This window comes from Condylura cristata, unplaced genomic scaffold (genome assembly GCF_000260355.1).
Source record: "Condylura cristata isolate star-nosed mole 26May11 unplaced genomic scaffold, ConCri1.0 scaffold00010, whole genome shotgun sequence".
NCBI classification, from domain to species: Eukaryota; Metazoa; Chordata; class Mammalia; order Eulipotyphla; family Talpidae; genus Condylura; species Condylura cristata.
The window spans coordinates 37398023-37420676 of NW_004567111.1; the positions used below are offsets into that span (position 1 = coordinate 37398023).

Sequence of the window (22654 nt, forward strand, 5' to 3'; positions counted from 1 at the left end):
TGCTTCCACCACTTCCAGAACCAGCCGTTATCACCACCTGCTCTCTCTGTTCTGAGATAGCTGTTTCTTACCTGTGTCCCCTCTTTGCTTTTCCCTAAAACCTGGCTGACAATTCTTCACATTAAGTCTTCTGTAAAAATACCTGTTGTGGTTTCTGTCTTCTGATTGGACAGACTGTTAATGTCCAGTAGAGGAAATCTTTCCGTCTGGTTTCATGTTACCAGTTCTTTAAGAACACAGGTGTCGGTCGCTTGCATCCAGAAGACCGTTGTCTGTATTGATTCGTGTTCCAAGGTCAAGGACTAATCCCCAATTGGTAGAGTCAGTATTGACTATGTCAGCAAGTAAAAGCAAATCTGTCCCTCATGTCAGTGTTGTGAAGAAAGAGACATCTGAGCCAACACAAACACGAATTAGCCTGCCATGGTTTCATGGATTCTGGAGGACATGAAATCCCTGGATCACAAAGAGCTTTCTATTCATGGCAATACTCATGGCCAGAATGGTCAGCATTTGCAGTGGATTCTCAAACTCCAATGCCCACACGGCACCATGAAGAGAACTATGTGACAGGTGCAAATGCAATGGGGTGAAATATTGGAAGGGAAAACTGTATAAAGGCAAGCCACCCCTATGCTGCAGAGAGACATTATCTCTTTTCAAGCTTATGTAGCAAAATGATAGTTCAGGATATTAAGAGAGATACTAGGAGAACTGTCTCCCAGTATTCATCTGAAGCTGGCATATAAGCATGGACTTACAGCAAGGATGACTAATTGGATCATTGAATTTCTTATGTTTCCACATCAGCAATTTAACTATCCAGAACCTAGGAAAGTTAACTCTTTGGGTCAAAAGTCTAAATTGGAGTTGTATTTATTTGGGTGAGTCTTATTTAGTACCATTATGTTTCTCTGATCTTAGATTTTTCTAAATCAGAACATTAATCTCATTTCTCATTGACATAGATGTGATTTGGAGATTAGATAGGTAGATAGACAGACAGACAATCTTATTCTGGTGTAACGACACCATCCTGTCTCTAAAATGTGAGTGTTATTCACTGTTAAGACTGGACTCTATAGAGAGGAAAGTAATATTTGCAAAGAGTTGGAAATTATTATTATTATTTTTTTTGGCAGTGGGATAAGTACTTATTTTTTTTTATTAAAAAGTTTATTTTGGGCCCTCCCTGGTGGCGCAGCGGGTTAAAGTACTGCACTGAGAAACTAAAGCCACTTCCGCACGAGTTCGATCCCCGCCTGCCCCGGAGGTGACCACATGGCGTGGCAGACCTTTCCTGACCCGCCCGCTGCTCCCCTCAGCAGTGTACTTCATCGATCTGCCTGTTCTGCTTCCCGCTCTGTCTCTGGTGAAGCCTCTCACCCTCCGCATCTCTGACCTGTACCCCAGTTCTGTATGAATAAATAAATAAATCTTTAAAAAAAAAAAAGTTTATTTTTACATCATTTTGCACATTTTTTTTTTCCATCTCAATTGTAATCCCTGCGGGTTTCCCATCACCAAATCACCCCTGTGCCACCACCATAGTCCCGTGCATTTCCCTCCCTTCTCCCCCCCCCACCCCCCGTTTTTGATCCCATTCCCCACTCCACCCCCACAGAATGTCTCTGGTATATGGTTGTCCATTATTTTTGTTATTTTCTTGCCTGGTCCATTATACTCCTGCTATGAGTGAAACCATCCGGTATTTTCCTTTCTCTTTCTGGCTTATCTCACTAAGCATGATCTTTTCCGAGTTGGAAATTATTTTATCCTTCCTTTGCATCATCTAATTCCGAGTTGGAAATTATTTTATCCTTCCTTTGCATCATCTAATTCCAACACCAGAGTCCACCTTAAAGATCTAGCTGAGGAAAAAATTACTTTCTACTCTTTTTCCTTGATATGTAAGGAAATACATCTTCTGTTTAAAGATCATTATTTTTACAATACACATTGGTTTTTATATCCTTGGGAAAAAGCAATGCCCTAGATATTAGCATACTAAGATTCTTAACCTCCTATATCAAAGTCAAATGTGAGGTCATAGCTGAGGACTGATATATATACGAAGCACTCAACCAATAGCTATTGTCCTGTCTGGACTCAAGCAAATAACAGAAACCAATTAAGACACAACTGTGTAAAACAAGGACTTTGTTATAATAATAGTGTCTTCTAGAAACTCACAGGCAGGAAGCAGCTAATTTTGGGATGCCTGTCCTGTTCTTGCCACTCTGTCTATATAATGAGGCCCACTAAGTACAGCTGCTATGTGCCATGCAGAGTGTTTGTGGTTGGATCAAGAGAGGAAACACACAGGTAAGCTTTTTTACCCTGTAAGCCCCAGAACTTACAATCTAGTGGAGAGATAAATCAGATCACCACACAGAGATATAGAACTGCCACTGCAAAAATGCTGAAAAGAGTGGGTACAAGGTGCTGAATGTACAAAAAAGAGATCTAACCAATTTAGGGAGAGCGGGAAAGGCTTTCTTGAACAAGTGGCGAATAGAGGTTCAAGTCTAAACAAGCAATAAGAAGGCATTAGGGGAAAGGGAAGAGTTTCTAGGCATGGAGCAAAGGCATCTTGGCATGAGAAAGCATGGAAGAAACCATGGCTGGGACTCCACAACTGGAACAAAGTAAGAGAAGGTAGCCTGCCCAGATCACAGTAAAAACAAGACCATCAACAGGCATTTACCTCAGCTCTACACAACTCCTAAGCTAATAACTACCAAGCCTCCTAGTCAGCAAATATGATCTTCTTTCCAATCAAACTCTCCATTGGGACAAAGGTCCATCAGTTAATGCTCACACCAAAAGAAGAAATTGGCAGTCTCCCATCACCCACCAACAACTGTATAGGAGCTAATAAATTCTTGCCATATTTCCCCTTGTTGTTTTAATTGTGGTCTAAAAGCATGTTCTTGAAATGGCCTCAAGTTTCAAAATATCTAAAGGAAAAGCAACCAACCTTGTAATACAAATATGAACCAATTAAGAACACTTTCTTTTTCCTGCTTCTGCCAGGAAATAGATTTTATATCATTATGATTCCACATTGTTTTAAACAAACAAATAAATATGACAGGAATGAGATAATATTATGTCTAAAAACAAAAACCAGAAACTCTCTGAACTGAAAAAACAGATATCCTAGATTGATTTTCAAGCAACATTTTCAACAATTTTCCCAACTTAGAATTCTTCCATATCCTGGGATTTTTATACAGCTCATCTGCAAATAATATTGGCTGGTCTACCACAGGCAACTTGACATGTCTCAGCTCTTAAGAGCAAGACACAATATGACTTACTTCCCTCAAGATTATAAGGCTACTGTGCCAGTGAGGAGGGACAAATATTTGAGTGATGACTAGAACAAAAAAGTTCCTATTACTGGTGATCTTCAAACAACTTGGTGCATAGGGCAAGCAATCTCTGTTGTAAAATCAGAATTTACGAAGTGGCTACTGCTACCACCAAAACAAGGAAGCAATATCAGTAGTTATAAGAAAATGAAAAAGAGAAGAAGGAAAAAAAGGTAGCTTTTCTTCACCTAGTGTAACTTCACATGATGATAAGTTGTTTCCTAGTATGTGGTATCATCTTCAAGGGGGGGAAAAAAAAAGAAAACCACTGTAAAACACAATACTTAGAAGTATCAACATGGTAAATCATTTAGCTATAATAATAAAGGCATTAAAGCAACAGAAGTCTAAGTAAGCTTTAGTCCTACAAACTAGGACTTTTTTTAGAAAAAATATATATGTGTATAAAACAGAAAAATTCTAATGTAAATAAAATATGTACACATTTGGGGGTGACACATGTCCAAATATCATCATCAAAGAAAAAGTAATAGATCCAAGGTTCCCCAAAGGTTAAAATACCAGCAAAAGGCTGAGCTATTTAACAAATTGAGATACACAACAAATCAAAAAGGCAAGTAACCAACCAACAGGAAAATAATGAAAGAACTAGAAAACAATTCACAGAATACAATGTCAAAGCAAAACTGGGAGGAAGGAGGGAGTTTAGTCTTAGTAGTGTCAGGGAATTGCAAAATAAAAGCCATTCACCTAGTAGTAACAAAATGTAGACTGTTATTTGCTGTTTTCAGGTGTTCTCATCCCTCAACAAGGACATCTAAATATAAACTGCATTTGCAAAGTCCAATACTGGGGATATCTCTGCTACTGCTCTGAACTTACTGACCTGATTGACTCCAAGGTCAGAGGTACTCTAACAAGCAAAGCACACCTCCCCAACCAAGGCCATGCAGGTTATGGCTATGGCGAAGGAGGCCTGATACTGCCTGGTTCTTCTTCCAGGCTCTCATCCTTTACCTAGTCACCTAGGAAGAGTTTAGTCCCCAGCTAAACTCTGAGGAAATGCTTACCTTTAAAAACAAACAAACAAAAACAAGGTAATTCTTATACAGTGGCACTTTTTATACATAGCAAAACCAGTAAAAAGATTTCCAATATAATTTCAATATAACTAAGAAAAAAGTCTCATGTACTTGTCAAAGAATAATGTTCAAAAAGCTGGAAACAGAAGAGTAATCTCAAATCAAAAGACTTATTTATTATCAAAGAATGACAAAGAGAGCAGAAAGAACACTGAAATAAGACTACAAAATCGATGTTAAAGTGGTTAATGTCCTACCAGGCTAAATAACGGTAATTTCTTTTCTAGTAGAAACAAATAATATCATTCCACTAAACTAAAGTCATTGCAGGTTGTCCAGAGTATACAAATTAACATCTGGCTTCACAGAGTTGTCCCTAATCAACCACACATAGAAAGTATCAGTTAACAGTAGTTAGTTAGACGTGCTCCATCAGGACAGCAGTTTCCCAAATACTGATTTCAGGGCACTTTCATACTCTCAGAAATAATTCAGAACTACCAAGAACTTTGGTTTACGTAAGTTATACCTACTAATACTTATAGCATTCAAAACTAGAGGAAAATTTAAACATAGTAACTCACTTGAAAACAACAAATATTAACATTTGTTTAAAAAACTGTTTTCCGATACAAAAAAATAGTAACATCAGTAGCACAGTTTTACAATTTTTTACAAATCATTGAAATTTCAAAATAATTTACTGAAGTAAACATTTTGCGACGACAGCATGAATCACCAAATAGAGTGAAAGTACTGCAGACAGCCCGAGCTGGCCACTAAAAGCTCACATATCTTTTAACCTCCCGCCCTTAGAAAATTCTACAAAATACCAGCCACACATATTTCCATTAGCTGTCATAGTGGTGACCATTACACGTTTCATGTAGTTTTTTAGAAAACTATACTGTACAGTCAAAAGGAAAAAGTAAATTATGTCCCAGAATCATGAAGCTAGTTTTGATTTCACAGACCCTAGGAAAATCTTGGCACCCCTAAACGTGCACTTTGAGAACCAGAGCTCTTGTGTGTAATTGAAAGGGCATTCATTCCTTATCCTTTTCCTAATGTCAGTTCTGATACATTTTAAAAACAAAGTTTTAATCAGAATCTAATTATTGGGGTAGCCTTGTAAAGACCATTTGACCTTTGACCCTGACTTTCCTACAGGAATATTCACAAGTTATACAAGTATACATAGAATGTATTTCACTGTAAATTCATTAGTGTTCACTGTAGTATCATTAACTTTAAGAGAAAAATTGTAAGCAAATTTCCCCATAGGGGAGTGATTCAAAAAGAGAAATCATATAATACATACATATTCATGACAAGTTGTCAAGTGAAAAAACTTGCAAAGCATTGTTTTTACTGATTTTTCTATTTAAAAACAAACTTATATGAACATGTTTAAATACAATTTTTTAATCCAAAAATACACAATTAAGTGCTAACAATGTTATCTCTGAGGAATATGACAAAATGGGATAGGGTGACACAAACTGCACAGTTTATATACTATCGGATTATTTAAATTTTTATAATGAGCATATTACCTTTGTCATTTCTTAAACTAAGAGTCATAGTTGGAACCTGGATTGAATTATCAAAAAAAATATTCGTAGAGAGCTGGTGAAAGTCAAATAAAGCATGATCTTAGCTTTTAAAATTAACTAAAAACATAATCAGAAAAACAAACAGGCACTAAATTGCAAAATACTGACCCAGGAAATGGTGGCATTCTCCACTAATAACCAGATGAGGACTGCCAGAAACTGAACTGTAGAAACCTATACAATCTAGGAAAGGCCCTGAGGAACTGTTTTCCCTGTGGTGTATAAAGACTCATTCAAGTTAACTAGGTCAGATCAATAGAAGACATGGGCACTCTCTTTATGAGAAGCCCCACAAAGCATTCCAAACATTAGCCATAACTGGTGCCCTGCTGGGCACTTATGGCAGTAACTATAAGGAATAGAATTTCAATGTAGAGTCCAGTCTCTGTACATTCTGAACATCTGTCTTCTTTATTAAGCCATTTATTAGCATTTACTGATTTCTCTCCTCTACCAATTTTGAGGAAGAAACAATCATGTATTCCCTATGCCATTCCCAAGAAGCCTCCAGCTTTGCTTTCACGTGATAGGTTTGAAGCAAGGCTGCATTTTGAAACTCGGTCCACCCCCAACTTAGTTAAGTGGTTTCTCCTCTCACAGTGACCATCCAGTGCATTTCAACCTAGTGGAGCAGGCCGTAAATAAGGAACCTTCAAATGCTGGTTTGAAGTCTGTGCTGACAGGTTAAAACATTATCAGAAGGAAAATGCCCTATCCTGCTCATCATTTGAGCTTCCCCTCAACCTTCTCCCTTTCCCCATAAGCTTCCCCACCACCTAACACTGCCATTTTCGTCGTCTCTTTCAGAAATTAAATGTCTGACTTACTAATGGAAAAAAAAAGCATTAACAGCAAATACAATCATTAAGCTTTTAAATATGTTTTAAAAAATAGTTTCCAATGTAGTATTTGGAGACACGAAACAAGGTACAAAATGGGACGTACAGAATGATCTTAACCCTGCTATCTTAAAAAGTCATAGAAACAATTTGTCTAACTGGATGGCAGATAATCTTAAGGCATTATTAATTTAAAAATTTTAAAGTTTTATCTTCTAGTTATACTTTCTCAATACATAGTCTGAACATGAACACTAGCAAAATCACAGGTGGGGGGGTAATGTTGAGGAAGAATGAATGAGGTGGGGATGAAAAAAGATTGGACATGGACTAACAAAGTTTTGAGGCTGTTTTATGGTTAGGAAGTGAGGTATCGTCATGTTACTGTCTACACTTTTACACATTTATAATCTTTGATTATAAATTTTAGTTTAAAAACAAAAAGAAGAGAACCCCATCAATTTTAAACAAAAGAACACTCAGAAAACTGAGGAACAAGTTAAAATGCTTTTATACAGCAAAAGAAAAAAGATTAGAAGGACAATCTACTGAATAGGAAAATATACTCACACACTGTATAACTGATAAAAGATTAAGAACATACACACATGCACATATATATGTAAAACACAATTCAACAACAAAAAAAATCCAATTAATAAATAGGCAGCATATATGAACATACTGTTCACCAGAGAGGTTATCCAATGGATATATGAAAAAAATGTTCATCATTTCTAATAAGCAAGATGGAGGTTAAAACCACAATGAGATCATTTCACACCTGTGAAAAGGACAAGATTTTTAAAAGATCTTCAACAAGAATTTGGAGAAAATTTGGAGAAAGAGGAACCCTTAATTATACTGTTGATAGGGATGTAAGCTGGTACAACTATTTGGGCATCAATCTTGATTTATCTTAAAAATCTACAATATTGTTGGGCCCTCCCTGGTGGCGCAGCGGGTTAAAGCACTGCACTAACAAGCTTAAGCCACTTCCGCATGAGTTCGATCCCCTCCTGCCCCCGGAGGAGATCCACATGATGTGCTGGCAGACCTCTCCTGACCTACCCGCTGCTCCCCTCAGCAGTGTGCTTCGTTGATCTGCCTGTTCTGTACCCCACTCTGTCTCTGGTGAACCCTCTCACCCACCACATCTCTGGCCTGTACCCCAGTTCTGTATGAATAAATAAATCTTTAAAAAAATCTACAATATTGTAAAGCATAGTAATGCCACTCTTAAACATCTACCCAAAGAAAAGAAACCACCAACACAAAAATCTGTTTGTCCCATGATGTTCACAACAGAACCACTTATAATAGCTAAGACATAGGAGCAGCCTAAATGTGTCCATCCACAGATGACTGGCTCAAGCAGAGGTGTCCACAACTGGAGTACTATTCAGCCATACCAAGAATCAAACAGCAATTTCCAACAAAATAAAGGGAGTTTTAATTATGTGTAGTAAAGCAAGTTAAAACAATACAAACAACTACTGAACATTTTCATAGCAGGCAACTTGAAAACAAAGTTTTCAAGAACCAGTGGCCATCAATAATGTAAAAGCTCCAAGGCTAAGGGAGGAGGTGGAAATTAAGGATGGGAGTGAAGGGAAACATCTGAATCTGTCTGGAATACTGATTTAGCTAAGCACCATACTGTTTACTTTCTAGTTTCCTATTGTGTTCTGACATTTGGTGTAGCAAATGAAAAACTTCTTATTCTTTCAGAATGAGCTTTAAAACCAACCTAACACATTTGTGAAGGAATCCCATTTAACTTCTGGTTAAGGTAACGTTGAATCTATTGATAAATCTGGGACCAATGGTAATTTCATAAAACAAAGCAAAAACTGAGGAATATAATGATTACATTCAGTTAAATCTAGATTAAAATTACTGACTACTGCTCTTTACATTCTAAATTCTTTGAAGTGATCTATTTTAAAAAGAACTGAAGAATTACAACAGTAGAGGAATACAAGATATAGAATGGTATTGGGAATACCAATGGTTTTGAGAAAGTCCTCCTAAGTTCCTAATATTCTCAAACTGTGGTCCCTCAGACAAACCTCATCAGCATCGCCTGGAAACTTGTAAGAAATGCAAATTCTCAGGTAACATCCCAATCCTCTTTAATTATAACCTTTGGAGATAGGGTCCTGCAATAAGGGTTTTAACAAACCCTCTGATGATTCTGATATCCACTGAAGTTTGAGAAACACTGTAAAGCTGATCAGGCTGACAAAATGTGAGGGGAGTCTCATTCAACCCAGCCCCCGACACAACTGAAGGGGTAATTTCATGATAGACTCAGCTCAGAAACAACAAATGTCAAAAAACTGGAGGCCTAACCTTATCCACATCCAAAACCAAGTGGTTGTTGGGGGTGGGAGATAACCTAGGAGAGAAGAACACCATCGGCAGTAAATTCCTTTGTGCTTTGGCAAAGAGATGGGAGTGATGATGGACCAAGAGCCTTCATTTTCCTGCCCATTCCCATCCTTTTGTTATAAAGAGTCTCCCTTAACAAGTTCCCTTTCCTAAGTTAAAGTAACAGGCTGTTGGAGAAAAGAAGTTTTATACAAATGTGAGAAAATCCATACCAACCATTAATATATTAATCAAATTAAACTCTTCCTTACGTAAAAAGTGACCTTTTAATTAAGGACGGCAAATAGCAGTAGAAATAACTACTCAGCTGAACATAGAACTGACAATGTAGACAATAGAAATAAATCAAAGAACAGAAAATTCTAAGTGGTGTACTCAGAAAGGATAAGGCCACTACATCTATGAAAAAGTAATAAGAACAAAAATTTAAGAACACAACAAGATGACAAAGACAAAACATAAAAATCCAATGACAGAGAATCAAGTCACAAAGGCCCATATTCACTTGGCAAGAGTTCCAGAAAAATGAAATGATAAAATGGCAAGAACATGACTAAACATATCATTTTAGTAATTGCTCTTAGTCCAAAAAAGTACAATTCCTCAGAAGGAAAGGACTATGAGGAAAAGAGAATCAGATTAGAAATCTGCAATCTGACTTTAGTGTACAATCACATTATAGTTTCAAAATTGTGAAAGGAATGATACTGAACCTAATACTCAATACTCAACTTAAAAATGGAGGATTCAACACAACCCAAATGCCCAAAAGTAGATGACTGGATTAAAAAGATGTGGTATATACACGCAATGGAATATTACTCACAAGCCAAAAAAAATGCCTTTTGCAGCAATATGGATAGAGTTGGAAAAGAGCATGCTTAGTGAAGTAAGCCAGAAAGAAAAGGAAAACTACCAGATGGTTTCACTCATGGCAAGAGTATAAAGGACCAGACGAGAAAATAACAATACTAATGAACAACTATATACCAGGGACATTTTACAGGGGTGGAGTGGGGAATGGAATCAAAAACGGTGGGAGGTGGGAAATGCACTGGACTAAGGTGATGGCACATAGGTGATTTGGTGATGGGAAGTCCACAGGGATTACAACTGAGATGGAAAAGGGCACAAAATGATGTAAATGACTGTATTATTTTTAAAAAATGGAGGATTCAACATTTGATTACTTGATGATAATCTGCAGTAAACCAAAAAATTAGTCCTAGATACAAGAAAAGTAGTCAGAAGTAAACTGTAAAAAAGTTGCCTATACAACAATGTATAATGTTAAAACCCAAACACATACAGTAAGAGAACAGAGATTAATCTGAAACAAACCCCCACAATTATATAAGAAGTACAGGTTGAGAAGTGAATACTAAAGTTATTGACTTAGTTAAAAGTTGGGTGGTGACAGGGCTACTTATTGAACACAGAGGGAAAGAGTCCCCACATTAAAGGAAAGCAGCAACAGATTTCATTATTTCCAAAGCACTCCAGGGGGAAAAAAGACAAAAATAACAATGAAGTCAATAATATCAACAATGAAAAAGCACAATATATAAAAAAAAATACAAAACAAGCTGGCAACAATTGTCCAACTATTTCAACAACTCAATTAATATGAAGGGATTAGATTTCTCAAAAAAATCTCATACTGAAACCCCAAAAGGCTGTTTTGACAACCTTAACTAGGGAAAACAGAGACTGTAGAAAGTATTGAGGACAAAAAGGCATACTTCATTTACAAAAGGCACAATTTACCAAGTCATATTACACTGTAGAAAGAGAATGATTAGATGAACAAAAAGACAGGAATGTAGAGATGAACAATTAACAAGTAGAAACTACTATTAAGGTTACACCTTACATGCCTGAAAATTTGGGGTGTACTTCAGTAATTCCTAGGTGAAATATAAGGGCAATTAAATTGAAAATTACCCACTAGACATAAGCAATAGTCACCACAGCTAAAGAATGTCCAACATAGTTCAAGGTAGTCATAAAGGAACATTTTCATTCTTCAATACATTTATTAGAAAACAAGAAAGACTGAAATAAATATTTCCACAAAACAGCTTAAGGCAATGACTGTCAACATCCCTGGAGACAGTATTTGTGAAAGTGGCCCAGGAGTCTGTGAACTCATTTATGTATTTAAATGAATTTGCATGGTAACCAGTACAACTGCAACGTCACATTTTAGATTATCAGTGCAGTGTGTAACATCCTTTACTTCATCCTTATGAGATGAATTGGGTTAGGTAGGAGTCATACTTTCAGTGATATAAAAAGTGAACTGAGTTCCCCAAAGTCAGGCAATGCTTTATCCACTTGTACATATTTAGCCCATGCACAATGGTGGCACATGAACAAGCACACAATAGTATTTTATGAACTGAATCAATTCACAAACTGGAATGGATGATTTTCCAAAATATGGGGCTTGTTGAGGGAATAGAGTAAAACAGAACAAAAAGGCCAGTATTGGGAAACACTGACTGAAACATGCAGTTAACATGACATCTCAGTCTGTGATGCCATAGTGCTATACGCCAAGCTTTCTAGAATTCTGGATAGGATCTTACATGGAGGAACAAGAGATCTTTCTTGAGAGCTATCACTTTGCCTTGCCTTTTTTCTTCTTGCAGGCAAGATGAATTTCAGTTATAACATTTTCAGATAAAATTAATTTTTCAATTGTAACAAATTTTTAAAAACTTTGCCTCTCTTAGCTGTATGTCAAAAGGATAGACCTCTAGCTCTTGGCTAGGCACAAGTGACTAGACTATAAGATCAAAATCTATGGCATTACAGCAAACTGGTTTTAGTAGCTTTTATTTATTTAAAGCATTTTAAAAGGGTTCAATTACTCTCTTCATAGGATAAGCTCTGATTAAACCATAAAATTGAGGTAATATTACTTTACAAATTACTATTTCTGCTATAAAAATTAGTTAAACCTCATCAAGCACTAAACATACTTTTCCACAGGGAAATAAGAAAGGTCCAATTCTGAGTCATTAAAAAAAAAAAAAACACCACCACAAAACCCTCTTCAGTTGAATCTAAATATAGACAGAGGTGGTGTCTATACTAGCATTTTAAATATTTGCTATTTGAGCTTTCTAAAGTAGTGCCAATAAGTAAGTTTTAACATATCTTTTTAAATCAACAGGAAATTTAAATTTCAAAGCCTTCTGATTATATTAATAATTTTATCTGGTTTACTTGTAAAATATTTTCCCTTGCTAGTTAAAGATGACTTCCATCTCATAAAACAGAATGGTTTTATTTCTCTCTCCAACCTACAGCAATGCTCAGATGCATTTAACATTTGTAAAACTTTTCTCTTTATGACTACACCAGTTGTATTCAGTACTGCTAAGAGCAGACTTCCTTACAAAACAGGAGTATATATAAATACAAATAAAAAGCAGAATTCTGCCTGTAAATATGAATAATCCCAACAATACAGACACAATCATAAAAATCAGCTATGTATTTATTTGCATAGATTCAAAGAAACACTTAAAAATTCAACATAATATTCCATGAGATTTACAATTTAATTCTAATCCAATTTTTTATAAAAAAGGCTTTTCTTTACTAATTTGAGAATGTTACTATTTCACATGCCTCAATTATCAGATACCTACACATTCTCAGTTTTCACACAATTAGCATCAAGTCCAAAAAAGTCTTTTTTGATGATGTACCGAACACACTGCAAAATCACATTTCTTTCATGTCGAATGTCTGGAGCTAAAAGCTAAAAAAAACAATAAATAAGAAGATTAGTTTGTAAATAAAATATATAATATAAAATATATTCTAAAATATTGCATGCCTTCCCCACACAAAGAACACAGAACAAAGATGTTTATTATATAAACTAATTACTTTTTTAAAGATTAGATATTTAGTTATGCATACAGAACTGGGGTATAGGCCAGAGGTGCAGGGTGTGAGAGGATTCACCAGAGACAGAGTGGGGAGCAGAACAGGCAGATCAACGAAGTACACTGCTGAGGGAAACGGGGGAGGGACAGGTGAGGTCTGCTGCGCCATGTTGGTCAGCTCCCTGGTCTGGGATTGAACTCATGCTGCAGTGGCTGAGCTTTACCCTATTACCCCACCAGGTAAGGCCCTAAAATAATCACCTTTTTTTTTGAAAAACAATACAAGAACACTTCCTTTTGACATACACCAAGATTATATAGCTTTCCAAACACAAATGCACACAATTGGGGTCCTCTCTAATAAAATCTAAGAGGGAAAATAAGTTTAAGGGAAAATAGTTTTAAAAATCTATAATTCTTTATTGTAAAAATTATGTCAAATTCCAAATCCAAATCTATAATGATATATGGTAAATACAAAATAAGTAAAACTAGCAGTTAAAAAAACCCAACTTTCCGGGCCCTCCCTGGTGGCGCAGCGGGTTAAAGCACTGCACTGAGAATCTAAAGCCACTTCCGCATGAGTTCGATTCCCGCCTGCCCCGGAAGTGACCACATGGTGTGGCTGACCTCTCCTGACCCACCCGCTGCTCCCCTCAGCAGTGTACTTCCTCGATCTGCCTGTTCTGCTCCCTACTCTGTCTCTGGTGAAGCCTCTCACCTCCCCTGAGCCTCTGGCCTGTACCCCAGTTCTGTATGCACAAATAAATAAATCTTTAAAAAAAAAAAAAAAAAACTTTCCAGGACTTTTGCAACTTCTCATCTTGTTGTTTACTGTAATTGAAAGAAAGACAAAAATTTCTGGTATTTACAGTAAGTACAAGGAATCACATGTGACTCACTGAAAAAGGATATAAAGTGACTACTCAGTTTATTTCTCGATGTTATTGATGTTTGGAAACACCAGACATGCTCTATGGAAAAATGATTTAATTTACTACTTACAAGATGAACATTTTAAAAATTCATTTACTTTATATAGCACAGAAATTTATAAAAGAGAGCATATTGCAGATCAATTTTAATAAAAAGTAACTATCACAGACTGTAGCCACAGAATACTTTAGCTACAGCACAACCTTAACTGACAAGGCAAAAACAGTCTTTTCACGGACTATCAATAGATATTTTTGTGACTCCACTAAGAAACTGGAATGTTTCTATCACTCTTAGAATATAAATCTTTAATCTTTAAAGTTTTATTTCCATTACTTAGAGTCAAAAGATGAACCGCTTCCTCTTCATAACTTTAAGAAAATATTTTTAGTACACTGCATTGAAAACAAAGGCAATAATGCACAAAATAAACACCTTTTTTTCTACCTTCAGTTTCCCACTATATCTGTGCTTACAATAAAAATGTAAAAAAAAAAAGTTAAGTACACCTCAATATGCATTTCTTTACCAACCAGTTAAATCTAGATTTGCTTATTTTAATTAGTTTTTAAAATGCAATTACTCCACATTTACTGTGCTTCAGTTAGTTACATATGCCAGGTACAACTGAAGGATTAAGAAACACAGATGAGTCTTCAAGGTGCATAACATATGTCTCTAGGTTACCTTAAAACACTCATGCATTTGCAAATGCGGTAGCTCTATCTTTATGACAGGAGAAAAACAAAGATGAGAAGGTAAAGAATAATCACTTACCATTTCCAGGAGATATGGATGGTGTGTTCTTGGCTCAAATAATGTTTGATAGTTGTTATAATCTTTTTTCCTCTTACAATTTGTCTGTTTAAAACTTTTCTTTCGGCTCTCATTCTTGGCTTCGGAGAAATTCCTAACCGTCACTTTAACATCTTGACTTGGTATCTCAGGAGTGCTGCTATGAAGAACCCGGTCTTCTGCCAGAACATCTGCTTCAGTCTTGACAGGAGCTTCTAAATGTGATTAAGCAAACACACATGCTGCACATGAAGGTAAAGCTTCCAAAATAACACAAAAAGTCTTGATAATCTTCCCCCTCCTTCCCATCTAATACTAACTACTTACTAATTAAAATTAGGCATGTAGGCATGTAAAATGTATAATACCTTTCAAGTTGAGAGCCATAACTGCCAAGAACTGAGAAGATTATCACAAAAAAACTACTCTATGAATGAACTAATGCTAGATGGAAATTTGGATCTGCATAAAGGAATAAAAAATACCAGGAACAGTAACATGTAAATAAAAACAAAAACGCTTTTCCTCTCATTTGAATTTTTAGGCTAATGTAGCTAAGGTTTTTAACATCTATAGAAATAAAATCAATAGTGACAATGACACAAGGAAGGAAATAGAAAAATGTGAGTATCATGTCATAATCTTAAATTATATGAAATGATATATTATTCAAAAGTATCATTTAAAAATATATCCTAATAAGTTATGTATTATGAACTCTAGACCAACTCCTAAGAAGTACCACCTAATAAACCAATCTTGGCATTAAAAAAGTAACAACCCACAAATAACAGGATTAATTCAAAGGCAGGAAAAGAACAAAACAGAAAAACAAATGAAGCACATATAAACAAACTGTGTCATATGTAAACAGTTTAAACACCCCAATTATCTGAAAGCTGAGTGGTCAGATGGGGGGGGCAATAAACAACAAGGCCAACTACATGATTTCTGTAAGAAACCAAACTTAACTGTGGGCCATCCTTGTTTTGCACAATTTAAAGTGAGATTAAATTTCAGTTACTAAAGAATGAAGCAGAATGAGTACTGAAAGTCACAGGATAAAAGAGAAAGGATGGAAGAAGACAATAATGCATACAACAGCTATAAAGCTGGAGTGGCTACAATATCAGAAATAGAATATTTCAGAACAGGAATTATCACCAGAAACAGTTTTATAATGAGAAAGATCAATTCATCAAAAAGATAAAACAGTTAACACCTACACACAGAATTTCTATATATATGCAGCAAAAACTCAGAGAACTGAAAAGAAAAACGACAAATCCATTATTAAGGTTGGAGACCTGAACACTCTACTCTCAGTAATTAAAGAACTAGATAGAAAATGAGCAGGGATCCAGAAGACCTAGTATTCAACTGAAAGGGCTCAATCCAATATATGTTCTTGACAACTTCACATGAATATTTACCTTGTGCTGGTCTATAAAGCAAACCTCAGTAACGTAAAAAATCTGAAAGCACAGAGTATGTTCCCTGGTCATAACAGAATCAAAAGTAAAATCAGTAACAGAAAACTAGCCAGAAAACCTCCAAATATTTGGAAACTAAACAACATACTTCTAAATAATATATGAGTTTAATTAAAGAACAAATCACAATAAAAACTAGAAAAGATTTTAAAATAAAAATGAAAACACCGAGTATTTATATCTGTGAGATGTAGTTAAAAGTAATGCATGAAAGTAAATGTATAGAACTTGAATGCTTAGCAGAAATGAAAAGAAGTCTAAAATCAGTCACCCAAGTTCCAACTGCAACAGGAAAGAAATAAGATTAAAACTCAGTGCAGAGAAATAATAATAGGTGACAAAAAAATAATCAACAAGGCAGAAGTTGGCTATATGAAAGATTAATAAAATTAACACAAAGCATAACAGAGCAAGAAAAAAAGTAACAGAATACTAATTAACAATATGAGGAGAAACTGTAAACAATTTTATCAGATGTCAAAAAAACTTAGGTGAAGATCTATAAAAAAACAAAAATTACCAAAAGTGACTTTAAAAAAGCAAATCTGAGTAACCGTAAATTAAGGAAATTTAATTAATTGTTTAAAATTCACAAAGAAAATACCAAGTGCACATAGTTTAACTTTTGAATTCTACAAACAAGAAAAATGATAGCAGTTCTATCCAAATCCTTTAAAAAGAAAAGAGATCCTGCTCAAACCAAATTCAGACCAATACCCCTCATGAACATGGACGCAAAAATCTTTAGAAACAGGTAATATATAACATGACCAAGATTTTATCTGAGAAATACAAGGTTGATTTGACATTTGAAAATCAATGTATTTCACCATTTAGTATTATAAAGACCATAGATTAGCTGACAATTCTCATGTTTTGAAACAGGAGTTTCCTCTGCCCAGCCCCAAAAGTTATTTTATATTTTGATTACCATAAATTATAGGCTGGTGTAACATAAAAAATTCTATTCTAAAAGATGAGAAACTAGGTTCAGCTGGCTAAACAAGAACATAGGGAATCTAATCAGATGCTTCAAAACCCTCAATACTCCAGCATTATAAAGGATTTGAATATGGAAATTACATTTGAAAAGAAGTAGATGTTAAGTTTTAGAAGCACAGTTCTGGACTCAAACTGTTAGGTTCAAGATCTAGTTCCATCATTTACTGGCCAAAGCACACACACACTTCCAAATACTCAAAAAATTCACATACAAACCCAAGCTACCAAACTAACCCATTTGGACATAATACTCGGTGAAATTTTCTTTCCATGTGTAATGATTCTGACAGCTGCAGAACGCAGGATAGCCTTTCTTTTTGCTTATCCTTCTCAAGGGACCCCTTCCTTGTTAAAACTTTCTGGAAATATACTACTCAGCCTTAAGATCCTCTATAAACATTATGTTAATTCCTAAACTGAGATAGATCTTAACTGTGAAGACACAGCTGTTAAATTCTGTATAAAAAAAAAAATAAAATAAAAAAACCTCAAGCTGCTCCTCTCCATTTAGAATCCACAGAGCAATCTTGCTGATGCCATTTCATGGTTCAGAGAATGACTACTAGATTTCCTTGGTTTATTTATTCTAAGGTCCCTGTGTACCCATATCCAAAATTAACACTGAAGGCTTGTGTTAGTGACCTGGATGGTTTATTAAAGCTGAATTCAAACTAAATAAACAATTCTTAAGGCTTAAGAATGTAAAGCAAGAGTTATTTCCTTAAGGTAGGACAATTAAAAATAGATTCACACAAAATCAAATATATCTTTTAAGAGATAATATTGTCTGCTATCTTGAAGAAAAGGGGATGCATTTCTATTCAGGAAAATTAAAAGTGCCAGGCAGAAAAAGAATAAAACGGAAGACAATATAGTTGGCTTCCTTAGATTTTTCAGTCCCTAAACCTCAGTTTTACATGAATTCTGCGACATACTAGCTTTTCAAACTTAACCTCTCCTCGAATAAGGTTACATTAAATACAAGGGTAGGATATCTGTGATCCCTTTCAGTTTTATTTCTTCCTTCTAATTCAAAAATGGTGACAGTCTCAAAATGAAGACACAAATATAAACACAATTTATCTTGAGGAGAGAGAAGATAGTAAATACAGCTTGATTTTATGGGATTCAGTAATCTGGTAATAGCTTTCTTTGCTATCACCTGTCATAAATAGAACTGATAAGCAGGAAATGTAATATGTCTTTAAAGATAACTCCATCTTCATTTCAGTGTTTTAGAAACAAGAGTAAGGAAATAAATACTGTTTTTCTTAAAATTAAAAAAATTTAAGAAGTAACCATCTATTATGAAATAATCTGAAAATCCAAAGTAGTTTATATTTCAAACTTCAGGTTTTAATAAGCGCTCATTGAAAACTACAGCTCATTAAAAAAGAAAAACATTGGGGCCCTCCCTGGTGGCACAGCGGGTTAAAGCACTGCACTGAGAAGCTAAAGCCACTTCTTCATGAGTTCGATTCCGCCCACCCGGGAGGTGACCACATGGTGTGGCAGACCTCTCCTGACCCACCCGCTGCTCCCCTCAGCAGTGTACTTCGTCGATCTGCCTGTTCTGCTCCCCACTCTGTCTCTGGTGAAGTCTCTCACCACCCCTGAGCCTCTAGCCTGTACCCCGGTTCTGTATGTACAAATAAATAAATCTTAAAAAAAAAAACAAAAAAACATTGTATTTCATATAAAAGCTCAATTCTTCCTTCTTCACCATCTTCCAACTACACAAACATTAATCACCTGTAGCTCAGTCAACAAGAAGAGTGATGTAATCTTTATCCAACTACATTCAAACCTTTCCTTTATTCTACATAGACACCTTTAAACCCTGTATCCTTACTTTTTGAATAGCTCCTACTGTGATTATACACCTTTTTTTTAATAATGATTTTTTAAAATTCCTTTTCTTGTGATTATAACAACTTGTCCTGAAATTTCTCACGGTTCGTAAAATATAAATAAAATCACCACATGAAGCCAGGTTTCTACTACATGAGTTTATGTTTGCTAGACATATGCAGAATTAGTAAATATGAACCTTGGGTTAAGAATTGCCACAGTGCCACAGATTAACACACAAGTCACTGTTCTTTCAGGCAATCCTGTAAGTGAAACTAGAGATTAAGCTGGTTTATCATCATCATCTTTAAAAATAAGACATGAATCCTGAAATTGCTCACTTTCGGACCTGAAAAGATTCCGTTTCTTCCAACCTTTAAAACGCACATGCTAATGCAATCACAAGTACAGGGTCACTGTGTTCTCCATCCAAGATAATTTTTGTAAATGTGTTCTAGAAAAAAATAATGCTCTATATTAAAGGAATTCTATCATCTTTTGTTGTAATAACAATCCCTCTCGACCTACTGAAGTTGCAAACAAACATGTTAAAATAATTCTCTTGACAGCAGAGAGAAGAAATTAGCTTTCTTTGCTGTTTTACTTACAGTATTCTTTGACCCATAGCAGGTATTATTTATTAACCTTCCTATTCGTTCACTGTATTAATGTTTTGCCTTTTTCTCAACAGTAGCAAAATATTTCTTTCATTTCCCCAGGCTCCCTATTCCACATGTTAACTTTACTTCTGAATCAAATGAGAAAAGAATTTGGATATCAAATAAAGAATATACATGTCATACCTAGCCCCTCTGATACACACACATGAATGGATGGTACTGATTGGTAAATATCAAAGGTAAAGAGCAACAAAACAGAACTAGCCTACATGCAATCACTGAGGTAGTCATGACTTACCTTCCGGCTCACTGTCTGACCCTGAGAGGCTACCATAGCTGCTCATTAGTGAACACAGAGCTGGTGTCACTTCCTTGGGTATAACAGCACTTTGTGGTTTCTCCTCTTTATCAGACTCTGAAGTAGAAAGGGAAAGACAAACAAAGAATTAAACAGTACATACACTAAAAACATCTACCACCACATAAAAAACCAAGAGTTCCTCACTTCACCTCATATTTAAGTGAAAATAAGTTAATTTCTGGTCATTTCCTTAAGAAAAAAAATTTTCAGGAAACCCAGAAAATTCCTTAGTTTAAAATCTTCTTGATCAGAGAAGCTATCTGCCTTAAAGAGAATTCAGAGGGGCAAATGGAAGCCATACAGAGCTCAGTTACTCACTATGCTTCATAGTTTCAGAATTTTAAATTCATCTCTTTTGATATTAATGAATTTTATTTATGCTATTAACTTTATTATAACGGCAAGACCAGAAATTAATGCTACTAGATTAGTATCACTGACTGTAGCAATTAAATTTAGGAGTTTAAAAAATATCCACACCTTGATGGCACATGGGTGACTTGGTGATGGGAAACCTACAGGGATTACAATTGAGATGAAAAAATATACATACATACATACATATATATATATATATATGCAAAATGATATAAAAATAAACTATTATTAAAAAAATGCTCAAAGTAAAAGAAAAGAAATCCACCCATTTTTTGTTGTTTTTAAGACCTTTTTTGAGAACACAAATAACAATAAAAGCCATTCTGCTGGTAAGTTTTAGTCCAAGAGTTACATTAAAATGAAATCTATACAGTTTTTGAGTTAAAAGTCTAAGAAACTTAAGTAATTACATGAAGCATGAGATATTTAGCAATTACTAGAGAGCCTGCCAAAGGTAAAGAATTTGAGCAGAGCCCAGCAAACTTAGTTGTAGCCTAAAGATATCACTTATTACTTTATTTTTAGCAGCTATGAAAAATGCATTAAGACTATTCTTAACAAACAAATAAAAATAGAGCCTAATTGGAAAATGAAGACAAAAATAACTTTCCTATGTTATGAACCAACTCAACCCCCAAACAATATGAAATGTGTCAAGAAAGCATTTAATGTTCACCAAATCAGTCTAGAGAAAATAAAAACACTAGTATGAAATTCACTAGTAAATAAACTTATGTAAATGTGAAGCTACCACCTTCTGGTAGAAGAAGTTAAATGTTCTTTGCTCTACTCATCCATACCACCCAGCACCAAACCCTCCCAAAACTACTACTGTTAATTTTTAGCTGATTTTTTAAAATCTGTTCTCTTGTATTAATAAAGGAAAAGTTGTTTTATATACCTCAGCTGCTAGTGAATTAAACAGAAATCTACAGGAAAGTATGCACACTGTTTATTCCCTTGTCTGAATAAATTATAGTATTATAATTATAGTATTTTCTTCCAAGATCCAGAAAGGTGTCAAACAGCATCTAGAATGCTGACTAGTTCACTAGAATGTTCTGCAAAAAGTATGAGCTCATTTAATCTTATGCAGTATCACTTTCACTATTAATTTCAATGAAACCAAATTCAGAGAATTTGAGTAACTTTTCTTTCAAATAACAAAACAAAACAATTCTTAACTAGTATGGCAGGGCATCTCCTACTGATTATATATATAAAGCCATACAAAGCCCTCATTTTAAAATGAAGTCATCCTACTGAATATGCTCCTTCACAGCAAAACTCTAACTACTTGATCTAATTCTTACAACTGTGTAGGCCTACTCCAGAATCTACTCCAATCCCTTTCAGAACCACAGACCAAGTTTTCTTTCCAAGTTTATCTGATTCCCCTGCATTGCCAAACCTCAACGTAATTTCTTCATTCTCATCTTATTTAACTTAGTGACAATATTTGACAACAATGATGTTCTGCTTTTAAAAACATTTTCTTCACTTTACTTTCCTTATCCAGTCTACCCATCAATTCTCAATGACCAACTTTTAAAGTTCAAGAGTGCTCCCTTTCCAACCCACACCTGCCTTTCTCTGTGTCTCCTCTTCCTAAACCTTATCTCAAATCTTAAAAGTATATAGATGCGGTCTTCTATTTTCCCTAAATTCCAGAATAATCTTACTGCCCATTCAACACCTCCAATTAGGTATCAAAGAGGTATCTTAAAGGTTAACATATTCAAAAGCAAGTTTTTAATTGTTACTCCAAAAACGTCTCCATTTCAGCAAATGCCAAATCTACCTTCTAAATGGTGAGGGCAAAACCTAGCAAATCATACTTTACTCTTGTTTCTCTCACATACTGCATCCAAACTATCAAAAAAGCTGTCTATCCACAGACATACCCCTGCCCATTATTTCCACTACAACCCTGTATGCCAAATCAACATTTCTTCCTTACCTACACAGCTATAAGAGTCTCCTAAAGATATCCCTGATATCACCCACTTCTTTTAGTAAGAACTATCACAGAATCTTGGACAGC

The 22654-nt window shown here is 35.2% G+C and overlaps 1 protein-coding gene across 1 annotated transcript in view; it reads right to left on the bottom strand.

The window, feature by feature from the left end:
- Window positions 1-12760: 12760 nt before the first annotated feature.
- Window positions 12761-22654, bottom strand: part of NUFIP1 (nuclear fragile X mental retardation protein interacting protein 1) — a 35038-nt gene continuing 25144 nt past the window's right edge. The window contains exons 8-10 of the mRNA XM_004680313.2: window positions 20170-20286; window positions 14888-15120; window positions 12761-13044 (exon numbers count right to left, since the gene is read on the bottom strand). Of these exons, the coding sequence (XP_004680370.1) occupies window positions 12928-13044; window positions 14888-15120; window positions 20170-20286 (467 nt within the window). The 3' untranslated portion in view covers window positions 12761-12927. The remainder of the gene's footprint in view (window positions 13045-14887; window positions 15121-20169; window positions 20287-22654) is intronic.